Raw genomic sequence first — 22569 nt, forward strand, 5'->3', positions numbered from 1 at the left:
ACGAGCAGCCATGTAAATATATTGATTCAAGAAGATATCTTGGTTACATTTTATTTTATCATACAACCAAAAAAACATGGGTCCATTTTTTTAGTAGGTCTTAAGCACCGTGCCGACTGTGGCCTATTGGATATAAATACAGCCCTGCCTTGAGGTCTTCCGATCTCCCTCTTCTTAGTATTCCGAGGTCAAGGCTCTGTTCCCTGGGGGCGATCGCGCTTTTGCCAGTGTAGCTCCAAGACTATGGAACGCGTTGGCCTCTGGCAATAAGACAACGAGAATATTTAGAGCTATTTCAAGCAAGCCCTGAAAATTCACCTCTTTACGCTGGCTGGCTCTGACTAATTTCTTCCTTTCCATACACGGTGGCACATTGGGATCCTTGGATGAAACGCAAATATAAATTATTATTATAAACATACGCTTTGGTTCTTTCAGTAAAGTCACGTAGGTATAAAATAAATCACGACGTTTCGGGCGCAACACAAGTGCCCGTCACGTGTGTCGCGCCCGAAACGTCGTGATTTAATTTAAGTTATACCTACGTGACTTTACCGAAATAACCAAAGAGTATGGATCCCTGCAGTCACGAAAACTTCCAATCTAGATATTATAAAGACAAAGATCCCCCCGTATAACCTGTAATAGGCTGTTGGGATAAGTGCCGTTAGCAAGTGGCACCGCTCCCCCCGCACACAAACAACTGTTAATCACATAAATCGATTTTAAAAAAGTGAACATTTGAAAATGAATTTCATTATTTTTTTTATTTCAAGCATCGTACGACTTCCGTATCTTGCCGTGGTGCATTTTACGTGAAAAAATCGTCACCCTATGATTTAAAGTGAATTACAAAATTTGACAGGTATTTACAGTAGAAATTTCGTATCTTTTTTAATTAGATATCATACATCCGCGTTGAGTTTATTCCGCTGTCATCAAATAAATTCATGAAAGAAAAAACATCTGATTCTTCACACTAAAATACAATCAGGCAATTAAAACGCACCTTGTGTGTGTAATCCGATGTAAATTGTTACATTACATAAATCTGGTCCCAAAGACAGTGATCCCCCGTGTACCCTTAACTGACTGTTCGAGGCAAGTGCTGTTAGCGAGTGGCACCTATGAAGGCCGGCACTGTGGCACACGAGGGAGTTGCGGTGTCAAGATCGGCCTCTGTGGAGGAGGAAGCTCGTGAAGAACACTACTACTGGACAGTCAGAGGCAAAGCGCCCTCCAGCAACGGAGGGGCAGAGGAGCGACGCTCACAACAACAAGCAGCAGCAGCGGGCAGATAAAACGCAGAGAGTTGGCACAGTCTGGGGGGAGCACAGGCGGTGGTGCCATCTGCCAGTCATCTCGATCAAGAAATCCACATCACTGGGCCCCAATACCCATGACCTCCTCGTGGCCTTCAAAGTGCAGCTAGCCTGTCACAAGTGCCACGGTGCCATCATAATTTTTTTCTCCGAGTGGGAAGCAGTGGGTGCGCTTTGCGCCGTGATCCGAATGATCCGAAGTTCTATTTGCAGTCGTGGATAATAACATCAGTGCCAATGCCAGCCCCAGCTTGTACTGAGGACCTGTCAAGCAGAGCTTAATAATAATAATATATTCGATGTATATAGTGCCCCCCATCAATGATTTAAAAACTCTGTTCAGGACACAGAGATGTGGACACGCGGCATAAAAATACTCCCGAAAACTAAAAACACTTAACACAATGAATGCTCAGGGCAATTTTTCAAAGACATGTTTTAAAAATGTCCATGGACTAAATGAGATCCTGAAATCTCATGGGGAACGAGTTCCAGAGTTTGGGAGAAAAAAAAAATCTCAGTCACTCATCGACGTAAGCCTTCATGACCTAAGATCTAAGGCTTAAATAAAAAATAAAACTACTTCCTATTTTTCCAGGTAAGGCCCACTGAGTTCTGTAGCTCTTTTTCAGAAGCCCAATGAAGTGGCTCATCACGTGGAAATTTATTGCAGCCAAATACTCTGAACGCATGATGTTGATTCGAAATTTGAGGGTGGGGGGGGGGCGTAGGACCCGGAGAAAAACACGCAACCTCCAAATATACAGCAGGCGTCAGGGTCGGGGTCGAACCCACGACCTCCTGCATACCAGGCGAGGCCGTTAACATCTCGCCACCGTGGCGCCCATAGGTTCATAATGGTCATGCCGGACATAGCGAGATTTTAGATTGAAGCCCTGGGTCACACAATGTATTTAACTTTTTCTCAGAGTGTTCATAATGGCGGTGTCAAGAACATGTAGGAACCTCTCACATTCTGGCTTCAATGGCTGTGTCAGAAATAGAACGCTCGTGAGATTAGCACTTTCGCAAAACATTTTCGGGAGTAATGGAAATGATTGGCGGTCATATGTGCATTACATTAATAGTGCATTTAATTGTAATTGTTTCGCTATTCTTTTACAACTGGCAGCAAGTGCGTCATAATACGTGTTGTAGGGTTATTATCATTTACACGAGCGAGTGAGATGCTCAGTGAGTGAGTGAATGAGTTAGTGAGTGAATGAGTGAGATGGTGAGCGAAGGAGTAGAGTGGATTTGGTTTAACCAGGTGGGAACTCAAGAGACCAGATTAGTCCCAATTTGCAAGGGCGACCTGGGTCAAAAACAGTGGCTAAAGGAGCAGCCCTGCAATTGCTGCTCACGTCACTGCTGGCGGAAGAGCCTCCACTTGAGACCACCAGCAGCGGATATTTGGCCTGCTCTTCCACGCGCAGACTGAATACAAAAATGAATGCGACACAGGGACAGCTGGAACTGCGGGAGGTGGGGGAGTGGCGGTTCCTTCGAATGCCTGAGATGAGATACGCTTTGTGATTTCGGGGGCATGTTAAGTTTAAATGAATTATCACGATGGGCTTATATCGAGCTCGCACAGATGAAGAACATTTCAAAGTTTGCTTAATTTCACACTGGAGGTGCAGTAGAATTACACAAAAAAACGCAATAAACAATTCACAACACGGTTACAAAGTTATGGGGAAGTGACCACATAACAATCGCGACTTCATGAAAACTTGACATTACATTGTATAAAATCATCAACACAAAAAAATCACAGAAACCAAACTCTAATCGGCGCTAGCATACTGCGCTGACCCGGCCATTTTAAACCCCGAGATGGGAGGAGAAACGCTTGTCCTAGGGATTTAACCCAGATCCTAAGCGGTGCTGGCTGAGTGCTTATTCCCCTGGCCATTGAGACACAGGTGAGAGACCTTGTCTTCTTAGATCTTGTCTTTTCGTGTCCATTCATCACGTCCCGCGGGTGGCTCAATTTCACTTTCTTGAGTCTCACTGCACACGGGGAAGATATGGGAGACACGGGGGAGATATGGGGGAGACACGGGGGATACACCGTCAGAAAAACCAGGGGAGACACCAAGAGAGACACCAGCGGAGACGTCAGGGGTGTTGTATATGTAGGCCTTTTTCCAAAAATTGATATTAAGAATAATTTTGCCAATTTTTTTTATAATAATAATCGATAACAAAAAATGAAACAAACACCCTCAACCCCACTACCTCCCACAAGCCACACCAAGCATCTGGAGGTCATAAAGAGCCATTAAATAATAAACTCCGGGGCAAAGGGAGGTTAACGACGATCTGGAAAATCTCCAGATTGTCAAAGGACCATATGACACGACCTCCTCGAACGTTTTGGACAGTTCACAAACACATCTCCAGAGCCGTAAAATACAGGCACATAGCAGGGACAAACGGACATTACAACTGGCGTTTTCTTTAACGGTAAAAGTTCGAAACTTAGCAAAAAGAACAAATCGACATTATAGACTGCAGTCTACAGTGAGGGAAACAAGTATTTGATCCCCTGCTGATTTTGTAATTTGAATGGTAGGTTTATTTGAACAGTGAGAGACAGAATAACAACAAAATTCAGAAAAACGCATGTAAAAAATGTTATAAATTGATTTGCATTTTAATGAGGGAAATAAGTATTTGACCCCCTCTCAATCAGAAAGATTTCTGGCTCCCAGGTGTCTTTTATACAGGTAACGAGCTGAGATTAGGAGCACACTCTTAAAGAGCACACTCTTAAAGAGAGTGTGCTCTGTATAAAAGACACCTGTTCACAGAAGCAATCAATCAATCAGATTCCAAACTCTCCACCATGGCCAAGACCAAAGAACTCTCCAAGGATGTCACCATTACCCCGAATTATGTGGACTACAATCCCGAACGCCCGTGATGACAAGTGAATACACATCATGATACTTGAAGACACGTGAAGTCACGGTACCTTCAATAGTTGTTATTCTGGGAATCCTTCCTCGGCTTTGGAGGTACGTTTGGCTTCGGCAATCCTATGAGCTGTGAAGCTCCCTTTGACAGATGTCCAGCGGGGGCACAGGGTCAGCAAGTTACAAAAGTCTAACAATAGTTTTTACCCTTTATGACAATAAAACAGTTGTGTCAAGATGTTAAAACACCAAACAGAATCATAATTCAAGGAATCCTGTCTGCATTAACCACACGTACTTGTGGTGAACATGCAAACAAAAAACAACATGCTGTGATAATATATGGGCATTGTCTTTGAAACTGATTGGTCCACACCAGAGAGCTTTCTTTAGAGCCTCGTCTCAAAGTGTTAGACCAGAAAACGCCAAAAGGCGAACAGCACAAGGGCAATGCCACTACCAGGGCATTTATATCTCGGGGTGAGCAGCTACAATATGAACCTTTCTTGGCAATATATTCAAATATAACGATAGGTTTTACCCTTTCTGGCAATAAAACAATTGTGTCAAAATGTTAAAACACCAAACATCTTTACACAAGTGTTTTATTGGCAGAAAGGTTAAAACCTATTGTTATACTTTAATGCTGCCAAGAAAGGTCCCATATTGAAGTTAACAAAGACAAAGATCCGCTCCGTATAGCCTTTACCAGACTGGTGGGGCAAGTGCTGTTGGCGAGCACCGACGAAGGCCGGCACAGCACACGAGGGCCGGCACACCACTCACCGGCCGCCTTTGTCTCCCCAGTGGTGATGTTTACACACCGCACCGGGAACTCATTTAAGGCCGTGACGACCTCGGGGAGGCCCATGACTGGTTCAGATAATCGTTACCGGTGTTTGTGACCGTGAGCAGGAATCGAACTCGGGTCATAGCCGGGGCTCGTAGCAGAGCGGCCGCCAAAGGGTTACGCTGCCGCTGCCAACGCAGCACGTTACAACAACAATGCAACAAGACGCTATGAGTGCAGCGTAGAGAAACGGTATTATTCTTGCTGCTGTGTGCTCTTGCGTCCGTGTTGGGTGTCACACCTGTTGCCCATTTGCGTCATCATCTTCTGCTTGGAGGCTCGAACTGGAAGGCAAAGCAACAGAGGGAGAGATCAATAAAATGAGTCTAGCCCGTTCTCCTATTACGAGGTGGTATTTGCTTTCCTGAAGAACACCGCGTTATGTAAAAATCGCGTTATAATAAAAAATATATAACATAAAGGGTAAAGCACAGTCCGCGATAATGCCGTGAGATGTGTAACGCAGGCCGAACAAAGACTAAGGCGCATGGGTGGCATCTAGAAGCATCCAGCAGCATCCCAATGCCTTGTGCGATGATGATGCTACCGAGGCAGCCGTACAAACCATTTATTCCTACTCATGCGACGTAGTTCCATTCACTTAAATTGCATTATGTATCCAATCCACATCCACGTTGTAGAAACACTTGCTCGCTAATACATTCATAGCGTTAGATCCAATTCGCGCTATGACAACAACACGCGGTGTTACATAGGAGAACAGACCGTAGCACTTTATGGGGAAGAAAACAACAGAGGTTGTCCTATGGAGACACTCTCCCCTGCCATAGCAACGTGTAATTTCCTACCAGTGGCTCCTCTGCTAGGGCTGTAAATAGCAGAAGATGCAAAAAGTACCTCGACGTTCAATTGGACAATAAATCACTTTGTCCTCGGAGTCCCGAGCAAAGGGCTACAGAGATAGGGATAGTAAAAGCGTACGCATGAAGGGTACAGGATGAGTGATCGGTTCTTCCTTCATTTAGAATGACCGGACAATGAACCGGCGATCTCTACTGGGTTGCAAAGTCCAGCCGTGCTAACCACTCCACCACTGGCAGGGTTTGAACCTCTCTTTTAAAACTGATTGGGCTACGCCAGAGACGGACAATGCATATTTTATCAGAGTATGTGTGTTTGCATGTTCACCATAAATACTGCGGGTTGTTAATGCAGATCTGATTCCTTGCAAAAGATTTCTACTTGGTGTCTGAACATCTTAACCCAACTCCTGTTTCATTGCCAGAAACGGTCAAATCTATTCTTAAATTTGTAATACTTTGATACTGCCAAAAAAGGTCCCATTTTGTAAATATTCTGATTTAAAGACGGTCACTCTGCATTGGACGCTTTCAGATGCGCTTCTGTGGTCGTCAAGAACGTTCTTCTGATATTAGGAAGCCACTGGAGCTATACACTTTTAAATCATCATCTAGATGAACAACTAATTTCTTTAGAACTGCGTTTTTTGTGTTTAGTTCGTGGTCAGTCACCCGCACTTCCGATTAGCATGCTTGGCTACGTAGGGTGCGAAATAAGTTCAACATGCCACACGTACGTTCGCGGCATTTACTACAACGGCAAGTGCGAAAGGAATGGAACAGAGGCAGCATCGTGCGTGATGTTAAAGCGACGGAGTTGACTTGAGGAAGGGATCGCAGGAGGTCGTAGCTCTGCGATACCCACTTCCGTGGGCCGTTCTACAACACGAAGGGTCATGCACAGCTCCGCGAGTCACCCGAGAGGACACTCTGAGTCGTGACGATGCAAGATGAACGATCGTAGAATTGGTGTAAAATAGAGGGGGGTGGGGATGGGAAATATTTCGAGCCCTTGAAAAAAAGAATGTTACAAGTTTACCTTGTAGGTTTGTCAGCTGATGTGGATCCAAATTGACTTTTCTTAGCCGATTTCTCTTTATTGACTTGAGAATAAATCGGTGCCTGATCAGGACACACAATCATATTAATCATCTCCATCCTCAGGCGTAATCTTCAATCACTGATGAAGTATATGTACTATGTATGTATGCGATATAGTAGGTGAGATCAAATGCAAGTTGATTTGGTTTAAACAGGTGAGAAACTCAAGAGACCAGGTGAGTTCAATTTGCAAGGGCGACCTGGGTCAAAAACAGTGGCTAAAGCAGCAGCCCTGCAATTGCTTGCTCACATCACTGCTGGCGGAAGACCCTCCACTTGAGACCACCAGCAGTGGATATTTGGCCTGCTCTTCCACACTGGCCAGTGCGCGTTTGGAAAGGCGTGGGAGTACCCACACTTTAATAAGTATAACCCGTAAAAACAAAGTTTTTCACTCTAAATCCTTTATATGCGTGGCGGCTAGAGTCCTCTCGTCCTCTAGCTTGAGATGGCTGCCACCTATGGGTCAGATGATTGTCTGCAGTATTAAACAATTGGTAATTAAATATTTAATTTGTTTTCCCTAAACAGTGTAAAATTTTGGAAATTTTTTTTTCACGAACATTAATTGTCTCGCACAACGAGTGTGTGTGCAAAATGTCAGCTCGATTGGATCACGGGAAGTGGGTTAAAAAACGACCGAAAGGTTTGCATGGTCGTAAGCAAGCAAGCACACAAGCAAGCAAGCAAGCACGCAAGCACGCGAACTTAATATAAAGGATTTAACAAGTATAACCCGTAAAAAAAAGTTTTTCACTATAAATCCTTTATATGCGTGGCGGCTAGAGTCCTCTCGTCCTCTGGCTTGAGATGGCTGCCACCTATGGGTCAGATGATTGTCTGCCAGTATTAAGCAATTGGTAATTAAATATTTTATTTGTTTTCCCTAAACAGTGTAAAATTTTGGAAAAATAATTTTCACGAACATTAATTGTCACGCACAACGAGTCTGTGTGCAAAATGTCAGCTCGATTGGATCACGGGAAGTGGGTTAAAAAACGACCGAAAGATTTGCACGGTCGTAAGCAAGCAAGCAAGCACGCAAGCAAGCAAGCAAACTTCATATAAAGGATTTAAAAAGGCATAGCAAACGTCATCCCCTATGGCCAGACTAAATACAAAGTTAATGCTACACAGGCACAGCTGGCACTGGGGGAGGGGCGGGGGGAAGGATTTCTTTTTGAATTCTGGGACATGTAGTCTAACGCCCTATAAATGCAAGGGTGATGATTATTGTTGTTGTATATGCATAAGAAATAACGTTACCGGAGCAGCTTGTGGTGGCTGTTTTCCACTACTGAAGACAAGACACACGAAAACCACGTACATACACCAGCAAGCATCAGTACACATGTACACCGACCAGGAAGATGAATCATTAACGCGCATGTATTCTGAGACAGTCACCGTGACTCGTATAGCCCCGCCGACTTCTCAGGTAAGGGGCCGTCCATAAATGACGTCACGCGATTTTGGACGATTTTTGACCCCCCCCCCCCTCGTCACACGGCGTCACAAAAAGACCCTCCCTCAAATATGACGTCACAAAGCTCTGCCCCCCCCCCCCCCCGAAAACCATATTTCCATTTTGAAAATAAAACATGTTTCAAATCGCTTTAAACTATTGCCATTCTAGTTGCGTATTTAATGTGGCGCTGCACTCTGATGTTGTAAGAGAAAACATTTATTAAAAAGTCTATTTAATTAAATAGAATGTATTGTTTATATTTATTTAAAGCTGCGCATTTTAATGTGACGTCACATTTCTCAAACCCCCCTCGTCACACATCGTCACAAATGTCTGACCCCCCCCCCGCCACTGGGTGCGTGACGCCATTTATGGACGGCACCTAACCCTGCCCGGAACTCAGGTAGGCCCGCCCACAACTCGGGTAGCCGCTCCCACCCACTCACTCGCTCACGCACTCAATGATCCATTGCAGGGCATGCTGGGTAAGGGTCACAGCTCTTTTTCAGCACAAATGAGAGCTCAACAAAGTGGATCATCAGCACGTGGACATTTCCAGCAGCCAAATACTCAAACGCGTGACGTTGAATTTCAATGTGGAGTGAAAAACTGGAGGACCCGGAGAGCATGAGATAGACACCGCAAACTTCAAATATACAACAGCAGGCCGTCAGGGTCAGGATCGAACCCAGGACCTCCAGGTGAGGTAGTTCCCACCTCGCCACCATGGCACCTGGATCCCCGTGCGGTTTCTGTGTCACCAAAGTATGATCTTGTGTTTAGATTTAGTGTGCTAATCTTTAAAGTTGCATTGAAAATGTTTGATATTCCAACTGACGCTCCTACTGTTGTGGAGTGACTCATGCAGCCAGCTATGGCTACAGGGTTTTGGTGGTACATGTTGTTTATATCGTTTATTGTGAAATTTCGGTCACAGTTCCTATGATCGCTGTTACATTGCTTTTATGGCTTTATTTTGGCGATTTCGAAAAGTTTTTTGGTTTGGCCATGTTTGTTGTAGTACGGAGTTAGACTGATGGCTTTAATCTAAGTTGTCTTGTGGTTGTTGTTGTTGTTTGGCTTGCATCCCACTGTGATTTTTGCACAGAGCGTTGGCGTACGGTGCTTTTTTCTGGGAGATTTTTTGCTGTTTTTTCCTGGATTTTTCTGTTTTCTTGTTCATATTTGTTGTTTGTTGCGGTTACACCCGATTGAAGAGCCGAAGGACTCACAGGGCTATGCTAAATAAATGTTAACTGAAAACTGAAAATCTGAAACCACCTAATAATCCACTCACTCACCGCACTGCAGGTCACAACGCTTCCCCCTTTACTCTTTGGTTCTTTCGGTGAAGTCACGTAGAAAGAAAATAAATTAAATAATAGAGTACGACGTTTCGATTGCAACACAAGCAACCGTCATCAGGTAGAACTAAATTTGAGAGAGAGACAAAACACAGACACGGAGACACACAGACAGCGCACAACTCCGCTCGTTGCAACTCCTTCCCATTATTCCTTTTTGCCAATTCCTGACCACAACCTTCACTCAAGGCAAGAAAAGGTGTCAACCCCTTCCATCTATTTCACAGCACCGCTTGTTTTTCCGGCCCTGCTTGATATATTGTGCCTTGGGTAGGTGGCTGTGCTCGTCGATTCCAAAATAAAAAATACCTAAACTAAACAATTTCGTATTTTACCGGCGTTACATCGGAGAACAGACCGTAGCACTTTATGGGGAAGAAAACAACAGAGGTTGTCCTATGGAGACACTCGCCCATGCCATAGGGGCCGTCCATAAATGATGTCACGCGATTTTGGACAATTTTTTACCCCGCCCCCCTCGTCACACGGCGTCACAAAAAGTCAGACCCCCCCTCAAATATCACGTCACAAAGCTCTGCCCCCCTCCCCAACACCATATTTCTATTTTGAAGATAAAACATGCTTCAAATCGCTTTAAACTATTGTAATTGTAGTGCGTATTTAATGTGGCGCTGCACTCTGATGTTGTAGGAAAAAACACTTATTAAAAAGGGGGCGTTGGAAAGCTTAAATTTAGCATAAAATTCACTTGAAAATATTCAACGTATAACTAAAACTGTAGATGTTCAGAATATTATATTGAAATTATCTTATAATTATAAAATATTAAAAGTAATTATAACTATACAAAAAATACTTGTAGTCGAACGAAGCAAAATGGAGAGTACAATTATAACAATCACATTCATTCCACAGAATGAAAAACCCTGGTAGAATCATTAGAATCAAAATGTTTATTAACAATCATAAATTTTTTTTAAAATGTATGCGTCTCCATTCTCCCATGGAGAAGCAAATGCTCCTTCATGGAATAAATAAAAGGTGACCTTAGTAAATTTTAATAATCAAATCGTTAATAATGAAAATTAATCAAAATTAGCGTTGTTATAACAATTCTATATTTATTTAAAGTTGCACATTTTTACATGACGTCACATTTTTCAAACCGCCCCCCCTCGTCACACATCGTTACAAATGTCTGACCCCCCCCCCCCTAGGTGCGTGATGTCATTTATGGACGACCCCATAGCAACGTGTAATTTCATACCAGTGGCTCCTCTGCTAGGGCTGTAAATAGCAGAAGAAGCGAAAAGTACCTCGACGTTCGATTGGGCAAGAAATCACTTTGGCCTCGGAGTCCCGAGCAAAGGGCCATAGAGATAGTGATAGTAAAAGTGGACGCATGAGGGGCACAGGATGAGGGTTCGGTTCATTTAGAATGACTGGACAATGAACGGGCGATCTTTGCTGGGTTGCAAAGTACAGCCGTGCTAACCACTACACCACTGGCAGGGGTTGAACCTCTCTTTTAAAACTGATTGGGCTACGCCAGAGACGGACAATGCATATTTGATCAGAGTATGTTTGTTTGCATGTTCACCATAAATACTGTGGGTTGTTAATGCAGACTTCATTCCTTGCAAAAGGTTTCTATTTGGTGTTTGAACATCTTAACACAACTCCTGTTTTATTGCCAGAAAGGGTAAAATCTATTCTTATTTTTGTATACTTTGATACTGGCAAAAAAAGGTCCCATTTTGTAAATATTCTGATTTAAAGACGGTCACTGCATTGAGCGCTTTCAGATGCGCTTCTGTGGCCGTCAAGAACGTTCTTCTGATATTAGGAAGCCACTGGAGCTATACACTTTTAAATCATCATCTCGATGAAAAACAAATTTCTTTAGAACTGCGTTTTTTGTGTTTAGTTCGTGGTCAGTCACCCGAAACTTCCGATTAGCATGCTTGGCTATGTAGGGTGCGAAATAAGTTCAACATGCCACACGTACGTTCGCGGCATTTACTACAACGGCAAGTGCGAAAGGAATGGAACAGAGGCAGCATCGTGCGTGATGTTAAAGCGACGGGGTTGACTTGAGGAAGGGATCGCAGGAGGTCGTAGCTCTGCGATACCCATTTCCGTGGGCCGTTCTACAACACGGAGGGTCATGCACAGCTCCGCGAGTCATCCGAGAGGACACTCCGAGTCGTGACGATGCAAGATGAACGATCGCAGAATTGGTGTAAAATAGAGGGGGGGGGGGAATATATTCCGAGCCCTTGAAAAAAAGAATGTTACAAGTTTACCTTGTAGGTTTGCCAGCTGATGTGGATCCAAATTGACTTTTCTTAGCCAAGTTCTCTTTATCGAGTTCAGCGTAAATCGTCACCTGATCAGGACACACAATCATATTCATCGTCTCCATCTATAGGCGTAATCTTCAATCACCGATGATGTAAATGTACTATGTATGTATGCGGTATAGTATGTCAGATCAAATACAAGTTGATTTGGTTTAGTCAGGTGAGAAACTCAAGAGACCAGGTGAGCGTGTCATCTGGAAGAGCGAGTGAGTGAGATGCTGAGTGAGCAAGTGAACAAGTAAGATGGTGAGTAAGTGGGATGCTGAGTAAATGAGTGAGTGAGTCAAGTGGATTTGGTTTAAACAGGCGAGAAACTCAAGACACCAGGTGAGTTACATTTGCAAGGGCGACCTGGGTCAAAAACAATGGCTAAATTAGCAGCCCTGCAATTGCTTGCTCACATCACTGCTGGCGGAAGACCCTCCACTTGAGACCACCAGCAGTGGATATTTGGCCTGCTCTTCCACACTTTCCAGTGCGCGTTTGGGAAGGCATGGGAGTACCCACACTTTAAAAACGCGAAGCAAAAGTCACCCCCTATAGCCAGACTTAATACAAAATGAATGCTCCACAGGCACAGCTGGCACTGGCAGAGGGGCTGGGGGAGGGGTTTCCTTTGAATCTCTGAGATGAGATGTGCTTTGCGATTCTGGGGCATGTAGTCAAACGCCCTATAAATGTGTAGTGTAATAACACTGGCTGCTGACGGAAAAAATGCTGTATATACGTCAGCAGAAATAGTATATACGGGACGAGGAGATCTAATGAGAAGCTCAGGAAGTGGTCCATCTGGAAGCCCGGGAACCTGCTAGTAGGTTCTAGAAAGGGGGCGTGGCCACGCCAGGAAGATAAAAGGGGGCCTGGGGTGAGATCTCGGGGCTGTTGCTGGAAGTGGATTCCCTCGCTGTGTCGCTGTTCGTCAACTTCGTTGCCACCGTCTCGACCACTCTTAGACTCCGCTAGCTAGAAAGCCTGTCAACTGTACTAGCTAGGTAGTTCCATCAAAAGAAATGGATGTGTCTCCGAGTAAGTCACTACAAATGCAAGGATGATGATTATTGTTGTTGTTGTATATGCATAGGAAATAACGTTACCGGAGCAGCTTGTGGTGACTGTTTTCCACCACTGAAGACAAGACACACGAAAACCACGTACACACACCAGCAGGCATCAGTACACATGTACACAGACCAGGAAAATAAATCGTGATCACGCATGGATTCTGTGAGACATTCACCGCTACACGTACAGCCCCACCCACTTCTCAGGTAGCCCAGCCCACAACTCAGGTAGCCCCCCCCCCCGCTCACAACTCAGTTAACCCGCCCACAACTCGGGTAGCCCCACCCACTGCTCAGGTAGCCACACTCACTACTCACGTAGGCCCACCCACAACTCGGGTAGCCGCTCCCACCCACTCACTCGCTCACCCACTCAATTATCCATTCAACCACCTAATAACCCACTCACTCACCACATTGCAGGTCACAATGCTTCCCCCTTTCTATCCACGTAAGGCTCTACTCTTTGCAACTTCTTCCCATCGTCCCTTTTGCCAATTCCTGACCACAACCTTCGCTCAATGCAAGAAAAGGTGTCAACCCCTTCATCTATTTCACAGCACAGCTTGTTTTTCCAGCCCTGATTTATATTTTGGGCCTTGGGTAGCTGGCTGTGCTCGTCAACCACGGTTCCAAAATCAAAAATACCTCAACTAAACAATGTTTTATTTTCCCAGGTAAGGCCCACTGAACTATGTAGCTCTCTTTCAGAGGCAACCTGGCTATCATAAATGATAGTTCAACGAAGTGGCTTATCACGTGGAAATGGATAGCAGCAGCCAAATATTCTAAACACGTGTTTCTAAATGTGGAGGGGAAAACTGGAGGACCCGGAGAAAGATCCACGTGACCACGGGAAGAGAGAACACACAAACTCCAAAAACACAGGTGTTCGGGTCGCGATCGAACCCACCCTTTCCTTCATACCAGGCGAGGTCGTTAACATCTCGCCACTGTGGTGCCCCTTACCTGCCGGCAGGGTTGTCTTCGTAGCCACGATTCGGTTTGCCGTTCAGCCCTCCGTCGGTGAGATTGTCTTTACCGGGAGGAGGCATTGTAATCTGCAGTTCCCATTTGAGAGGCACCACGGAAGGGGATGGGTGTGGGGGGGGGCGACAGTGAAGGGCAGAAGTGCGTGGGAGCTTTCAAAGTCGAGTTCAGAGAGTTGCCATCCTGACAAGGGTCAAATAGTTCACTCCACGCGGTCGTCTAGGTGTAACAGGGAGCCCTCGCACAACGCACGGCGTTCACACCGTGACTCGTTGTCGCCATGACGAACGCTTTTTCCAATCGGGAACACTTTTCGCACAACGCGGAACGCGCACCATTATAACGCCGGGGTACACACACAGGGATAGGGCTCGTAATGGCACTCGCATAGAGATAGGGCTGATAGGGGTACACAGACAATAATAGGGATGGTAGGGGTACACAGACAATGATAGAACTGGTAGGGGTAAACAGATAGTGATAGGGCTGGTAGGGGTACACACATTGTAAAATAGTGACGGTGGCAGTGAGTTCACTCACCTCCGCATACTCTGTTGTTTTATTCTCACTGCAGAAGAGAGGGTGGGGGGTGCCCGTTAGGGGTAACGTTACATGAGCTTTTAAGCTCTTTTTCACAGATGTCCAGTCTGGGCATGGGGTCAGCTAAGTTACAACAGCAAATCAATACAGCAAACGACAGGAGTGCAAAATAGAGAAAATGGTAAGAATGTCACGAAATAGAAATTAATTTTCTTGGTTCTTTCGGTAAAGTCGCGTAGAAGGGAAATAATAAAATAATAAAAATAAAACATAATAAAATACAATTCTCATGACGTTTTGGCCACAACGCAAGCAGCCGTCCTCAGGTGAAGAACAGGGCTGTCGGAAAGACAGCGTCTGAATGAAACACCACCAAGCTTGGCAGCGTATATTTAAGCTGAGTTAGAGGAGGAGGGCACCTTGACAAATGAATTTGCATATCAACAGGAATTTAGCATATTTATGGAAAATGCAGATATGGGATTAGTCACTACTTGTGGAATGTGTAGGTGGTGGGGGGGGGGTCTCAAAGTCATATTATGCCCGTGTATTATGTAGGATTTGGGATAAAGGAGCTGCAGCAGCCAAACCACGTAAAAAACTAAAATATAAACTACATCAATATTATCCATATACTCAATATACTCTCCAATAAGCTGAGCTACTAACAGTAAGTCATACATTACAATTTTACGTCGCAAGAAAATATATAATATGCCTCCAGCTAAACTTTTTTCTCTTACATCACACGGGTCTACCCCGTACTATATACTGCCATAGACAAACTCAACATTAAATTATATACTGCATTACTATACACCACCCTATACCTTAGACTATACATTGTAATATTACACTATGTATTACTCTACCCACCCTACTGTATAACACACTGCTGTATTTTTCGATTTAAAGCTTTCGTGACTGCAGGGATTCATCTTCTTGGTTCTTTCGGTAAAGTCACGTAGAAGGAAAATAATAAAATAATAAAAATAAAACATAATAAAATAATTCTCACGACGTTTTGGCCACAACGTAAGCAGCCGTCTTCAACAGACCTGTTCTCCACCTGAAGACGGCTGCTTGCGTTGTGGCCGAAACGTCGTGAGAATTGTATTTTATTATGTTTTATTTTTATTATTTTCCTTCTACGTGACTTTACCGAAAGAACCAAGAAGATGAACACTGCTGTATATTCACTATACAATTACGATACTATATATTACCTTATACATAATATTAAACATTACACTTTTATACTATTTATTATAATACAATCGGGTATATCCATGTGATAGAAGAAAAAGGTTTAGCTGGAGGCATATTATATTTTTTGCGACGTAAAATTGTAATGTATGACTTATTGTTAGTAGCTCAGCTTATTGGAGAGTATATTGAGTATATTGATGATATTGATGTAGTTAATATTTTCGTTTTTTACGTGGTGGTTTGGCTGCTGCAGCTCCTTACTATTAAAATGCCTTCCCTTTATTACTGCTAATCCTACTTCCTCCCTTTATTACTGCTAATCCTACATAATACACGAGCATAATATGACTTTGAGACCCCCCCTCCACCACCTACACATTCCACAAGGAGTGACTAATCCCATATCTGCATTTGCCATAAATATGCTAAATTCCTCTGTTGATATGCAAATTCCTTTGTCAAGGCGCCCTCCTCCTCTAACCCTAAATATACGCTGCCAAGCTTTGTGGTGTTCATTCAGACACTGTCTTTCCGACAGCCCTGTTCTTCACCTGAGGACGGCTGCTTGCGTTGTGGCCGAAACGTCGTGAGAATTGTATTTTATTATGTTTATTTTTATTATTTTATTATTTCCCTTCTACGTGACTTTACCGAAAGAACCAAGAAGATGGATCCCTGCAGTCATGAAAGCTTTAAATCGAAATAGAAATTAATTATACATTATTTATATATATGTCTGATTTCATCGTGGTTGGGCAAGGCAGCAGAAATAACCAGAAAACAGTCCCACACCACACCAAGGAGACAGTGCCCATAAATAAAATGGCAAGTTATCTGATGATGTGGATACCTTTAAGTCTCGTCTTCAACAAATGTTCTTAAGTCAATTTATTCTATTTAGCTTTTACTTCTCTTGGCCTTTCCTTATCCTTATTCTTACGAGGCACCTTGAGACATTAGTGGAAGGCGCATTACAAATAAATGTAATTTATTCTTCTTATTAACAGTGAGCTATTACCACCGGACTTGTTGATCGGTGAGATGAATACCGCTCAGTGAGGTTACCTGGGGATCTGTTGCCCAATGGGCGCTCCTTTTCCATGTGGCTGGGCTCCAGGGGTCTCCACGTCATTGTTAGTATGGTCGTTCTGTGACCACGAGGCGGAGAGAAGACAGACAACACCCGAACAACAACGACAAAAACTTGACAAATTGACCCCATGTCTGGGCAATAGCTAAATTTGAATGCGCCGTGTTATTGAAGGGACTGCGTTGTTATGTTGTTGTTTTGCTGCCTTGCCTAAGCTTGCGCTTAGTTTTGAAAAATCGGCAGAAAGTGATGCACTCATGCAATTTGAAAGTATGTTTTTTATTTATAGATGTTTTTATTATTTCATTACCTTTTATATATGTAGTGGGTTCCACGGAGACACACACTGCAATCTGGAGGCACCACGTTTATCATACAGCACAACGGGGTTACTACTTTAACTACACAATCAGTTAACTAGACCCCAACCGGGTCACTACGTAACTGTGTCAGGACTGTAACTCGCCTGACCCACGGAACCTAAAATACAACCTAACCGACGACCGAAGCGACATAGCACGTTGAGTTCCCTCTCCCAGAGTGCACTGGCAGTCTATACATAGCCAGCTTCAAACTGGGTCTGTCTCTGGATTTTTCGAACCCAGGGGTCAACAACATGCGGCTATTTAAGGACTGCTGCTTCGTGACGTTATTTATTAAGGATCACCATCTCGATTTCACCAAATGCATTGCAGCTCTTGAAACAGGGAGTTTTTCTTTACCAAATTTGAAAAAAATCGTCTCTGATTGTTATTTTTGTTGCAGACCCCTGGCTTAACCAACCGATTAGCACGGTTGGCTGCGTACGGTGAGAAAGCAGTTCAATATACAAACATGCATCGAAGGCCTTGCGGTCAATGGGGCGTGTAACAAAGACACTTTCATTTTTATTTCTATTATGGCGAGATAAATATTGGAAGGAGAATAACCGATATTTATTTATTCAATTTTATAGTCTCGAATTTCCAGCAGGGCTGTAAAAACGGGCAACAAGCATCGCGTCATTTCGACGCTCGTTTTTCAGTGACTGGGAATCGCTGAGGCTGGGAATCTCTCTGGCTGGAAATTGCCGTGGCTAGGAATCACTCCGGCTCATCGTAGTTTGTGCCGAGCGTGGACGGCCGCTTACCAGTTGGTGTGCGGAACCTACTGGAGCGTCCTGGCCATGTTTTCGCTTCTTCCTGCAGATAAACATTATTAGACATCGATGACAACAATAGCTTGAGCCGATCCGTCCACAGTGAAGCTTAGCGGCGTGCGGTATCGTCATGGTTAATACACTCGCAACTGCCAAGGTATTAAAAATATGGGCGGTCACTGGATTCGAACTGTGAACCTCTGCAATAGGAAGCGGCGAATTCGCTACCTGCTGGGACACATCGCCGCCCATAGCATAATTGACGGATGTGCACTGATGGGTGCAGATGTCAACATTAATGACTTTTCTGATATTGTGAACTCTTCTTCTTACTTTAGAAAGCCTTTTTGACCTCCTGTATACCAGGAGGTTGTGGGTTCAATCCCGACCCTGATGCCTGCTGTATATTTGGAGTTTGCGTTCTCTCCATCACCCCGTGGTTGCGTGCACATTTTTTTCCGTGTCCTCCGGTTTTTCCTTCCACATTTTAAAATCAATTTCACGCGTTTAGAGTATTTGGCTGCTGTAAATGTCAACGTGACAAGCCACTTCATTTGTGATATCCAGGTTGCTTCTTAAAAAGAGCTATATAGCTCAGTGGGCTTTACCTGGTAAAATACAATAAATAGGTGGCAACACTGCTCAGGTGACCATCCGGAACCTTTGTCGGGTTCGTTTTTGCTACATTCTGCTTCAAGGAGTTGGCAACACTGGCCCAACCAACCCCTATTGTCCATGAGCAGTAGCATACGCATCGCCTCGATATAAATCGATCATTGGGAACTCACATTGCTTGAGTCCCCTTCTTCTTGCAGAATAAAAAGACTAATGCAGCCACTGCAGCCAAAACCAATAGTGGCACAATGACGGCGACAGCTATGATCCAGGGCTCAACACCGGCGCCACCACCTACAAAAGACACATACATTTGTGGGCAATTGTTAATATTGCCTGAAGGTTAAATCGTGTAATGGTGCAGCCATGCAATTTGCTCGCCCACGCCACTGCTGGCAGGAGCACCCCCCTCCCGCCGCCACTTGATAGCCCTTTCCGGTAAGTACGTTGGCCTAGTCTTCGGTGCCGGTGAGATGTCTTGGTGGAGAGGTGGGGAGTACCCACACTTTGCCTCACCGCACGTGACGTTGCCAATCGGATAGCCATTTGTACTGCTGCTGCTGCTGGGTGGACAGAGGTGGGCGGCGAGGCAGGGATTTAAGGAACTTGCCCTCCTGTTGTTTCAACTGCCGAGCTGGATTGCAAGTCTAAGTGTGGCTCGCCATTACAACATGCCAGCTCCACTTTTTTTATAAATGGCTGAAGACAATGGTACAGACTATCCTCGACTTACGAACACCTGCACTTACGAACACCCACAGTTGCTGCTTTATATGTCCACATGATAAGCCACTTCATTGAGCTATCATTTGTGGCCAGGTCGCTTCTGAAAAAGAGTGACATAGCTCATGGTAAAATAGAAAAAGTTTTTGTTTACTTACGAATTCTCGCACTTACGAACCAGCTTCCATGATTTTTTTTTTAAACATTGACTTAAAACACGACCTCGCATTTGCAAATTAAACCGCAAAACTATTTTGTTTAGCAGAGCGATCCTCTGCAAGGTGTAATTAGTCAGCCTCGCATTGGGAGTAAGTGTTTGGCAGGGGCAGATCTCCTATTGAGCTGTATAGCTATTTTTTAGAAGCGACCTTGCCACAAATGATAGCCCAATGTAGTGGCTTATCATGTGGAAATTATAGTAGCCAAATATTCTATCAACGCACACCGATTCTAAATGTGGAGGGAAAAACTGGAGGACCCGTAGAAAATGTCATACAATCATGGGGAGAGACACACGGAAATTCCAAATATACAGCAGGCATCAAGGGTGGGGATCGAATCCACGACCTACTGTATACCAGGCAAGGTCGTTAACGTATCCTAGCCATCGTGGCGTCCCTATTTTAAATATATCCGTGACGTGCGCCGATTTATCTCGTCTGAAGGTTGACACTCGTTCACCTGTGTTTGTTTAGCGGCCTCCTACAGCAGTTTGGAGATGCGAGTGCCAAAGTCCACCTTTGAGATAGCCGTTTGTGAGCTGTGGGTTTTACCATCACTTATCAGTTTGCTATGGTTACACATACACACGAGAGGGCTCGTTTAAGCTCACTTTTTTCACACTCGCATCAAAAATATGTTATCTGGCTCAGAGCTCAGAGCTGATCCGGAATTTCTGAGATTATGGCTTTGAATCCAAGTTTCTATTACCCAGGTTAAGCCTTCACTGCCACAGAGTCACGACCGCTAGGATCTTGGGTTTGTTTCATAAATCAATGATTAAACACAATTCTCAAGTGCAGCGAGGTCATTGCCTTAGCCTGGTCACCAATTACTTACATAGGTGGCGTATTTAAGACAAAGATCCCCCATATAGCCTTCACAGGACTGTTGGGGCAAGTGCTGTTAGCGAGCAACTATGAAGGCCAGCACGGCAAACGAGGGGGGTGGCCAGCACCATGACTAATCGCCTTTGTCTCCCTAGTGGGGATGTTTACACACCACACCAGCTGAGTCGACCTCGGGGAGGCCCAATACCGGTTCAGATAATTAATCATCACTGGTGTCGACCGTGAGCGGGAATCGAACCTGGGTCGCCGGGTTCATAGCACATAGATTCACATAGATAGGGACACATAGATTCACATATAATGAGTTGTGAATAAATCGGGCTCTCAAGTGCAGTGAGCTGATGGTCTTAGCACAGTCACCATTGACTTAGGAGATACATATACAGTACTTGCATGAACCTATACAGAGATCAATAAAGTTACACAATTAATATGGCTAAATTCCAGTTCTGAGAAAAAAATCGATTTGATGGCCGTTTTACAAATATTACTCTTTTTTACACAGGATGGGTGGGAAATTGTGCCCTCTACCATGTGTACCATAGCCCACTTGAATAATGTTATCCGAGCGGTAGCTCTGTGATATCCACTTCCATGTGGGCACTTTTCCAACATGCAAGTACATTATGCATGTTCATTGTTCTTGTACCTCCTGTCGTTTGTGTGCAATACAGGTAATTGTTTGCATACAGGTGTAGTGACATAGAATCAGTCACTTAGCAGCATAGCGCTTGTTGTTGGCAAGGAAGGGGATTTGCAGTTACAGCAGCCCTGACTTACAGCAGGTCACGTAAATAGACCAGAGAGAGGGATGTAGGAGAAAGGTTACAAAAGGAGCACGTGAGGGATGCCCGACAAACCCGCTAGTAGGTTCTAGAAAGGGGGCGTGGCCGGGGCGGAGCGAGGCCACGCTGGGAGGATAAAAGGGGGCCCTGAGCGGGAGCTCGGGGCTGTTGCCTGGAGTGGGATCCCGTCGTGCTGCTGGAGTCTTAGTCGCCGTCTACGTCTTCTACATCTCAGTGTCGTCAGTCAGGCAGTCTGCCAGCTGTCCTGACTGTGAGCTGTAGTTACTAAGTGTGAACTGTTAAGGCTGTTAATAAACATAGTAACTTCTACTCTTAGTGTCTCTGAGTCAGTCACTACATAGGTAATCCCCATTGATGTATGGTGATCTGTATAGGCATGCATTTAAATTGCAGCGTTTCTTGTTTGACATTTTGTATTTCACTTCTCAGACCTATCACCATCTGACACTTTCTTATCCCGATGTATGAGTGTCTTGATGAGAGCGTAACTAATTTCTACTGGCCAAGACTAATTACAGAATCTATCGAAATTGAGAGAAATACAAATAATTGTAACCGTTCAGATAGTCACAGACTTCGTGCTGATTGGAAGCGAATCATCAAATAATATATTGTTTAAATGCATGTCTATACAGGTCGCCATACTTCAATATGGATGGATTACCGTTGGTACAAGAACAGTTGGCTTGCATAATTTGCATTCATAATGTATGTTGATTAATTAACATATAAATAACCCAAACAGTAATGAATACCCATAGTCATTTATATGTATTCATTATTCCCCCCCCCCCCCACTTCGCGCAAGAAGAGCGCACATGTTTTGTCATCACATCTACCCCTCTATTTAAGAAACTAAACAGGAGGACTTCTCCACAAATCTGGCTGTCGCCTCATGAAGCTGGTTGTAATTACTGGTGAAAGGTCTTACTCAGATTGTAAGTGCTGTGGCTCGGCTCTCCAACACACCGGTGTGCTGTACTAGTGTAGTAAGTATGTAGGAGGCTTGACGACAGGGTCGGAGGCACACTTGTTTATTACACCAACTTGTGCACACACAGTAATTACGGGTCACTTGGCTACAGGGATACACAACAGCTAACCCCGCTAACCTATGCCCAAGTCCTCCACTACGGAGCTAGGGGAGGCTATC

The 22569-nt window shown here is 44.3% G+C and overlaps 1 protein-coding gene across 2 annotated transcripts in view; it reads right to left on the reverse strand.

Annotated features, from left to right (window-relative positions):
• Positions 1-752: 752 nt before the first annotated feature.
• The window catches only part of LOC133358490 (nectin-3-like), a 38114-nt gene continuing 16297 nt past the window's right edge, over positions 753-22569 (reverse strand). For both annotated transcript variants that reach the window (XM_061576828.1, XM_061576827.1), the window contains exons 6-17: positions 18991-19111; positions 18194-18245; positions 17040-17122; positions 14766-14793; positions 14205-14296; positions 13269-13299; positions 12118-12200; positions 8285-8315; positions 6957-7039; positions 5338-5380; positions 4306-4388; positions 753-3338 (exon numbers count right to left, since the gene is read on the reverse strand). In XM_061576828.1, the coding sequence (XP_061432812.1) occupies positions 4308-4388; positions 5338-5380; positions 6957-7039; positions 8285-8315; positions 12118-12200; positions 13269-13299; positions 14205-14296; positions 14766-14793; positions 17040-17122; positions 18194-18245; positions 18991-19111 (728 nt within the window). In that variant the 3' untranslated portion in view covers positions 753-3338; positions 4306-4307. The remainder of the gene's footprint in view (positions 3339-4305; positions 4389-5337; positions 5381-6956; positions 7040-8284; positions 8316-12117; positions 12201-13268; positions 13300-14204; positions 14297-14765; positions 14794-17039; positions 17123-18193; positions 18246-18990; positions 19112-22569) is intronic.

Source organism: Lethenteron reissneri, chromosome 62 (assembly GCF_015708825.2).
Source record: "Lethenteron reissneri isolate LAM-NWPU_2019-01 chromosome 62, ASM1570882v1, whole genome shotgun sequence".
Taxonomy (NCBI): Eukaryota; Metazoa; Chordata; class Hyperoartia; order Petromyzontiformes; family Petromyzontidae; genus Lethenteron; species Lethenteron reissneri.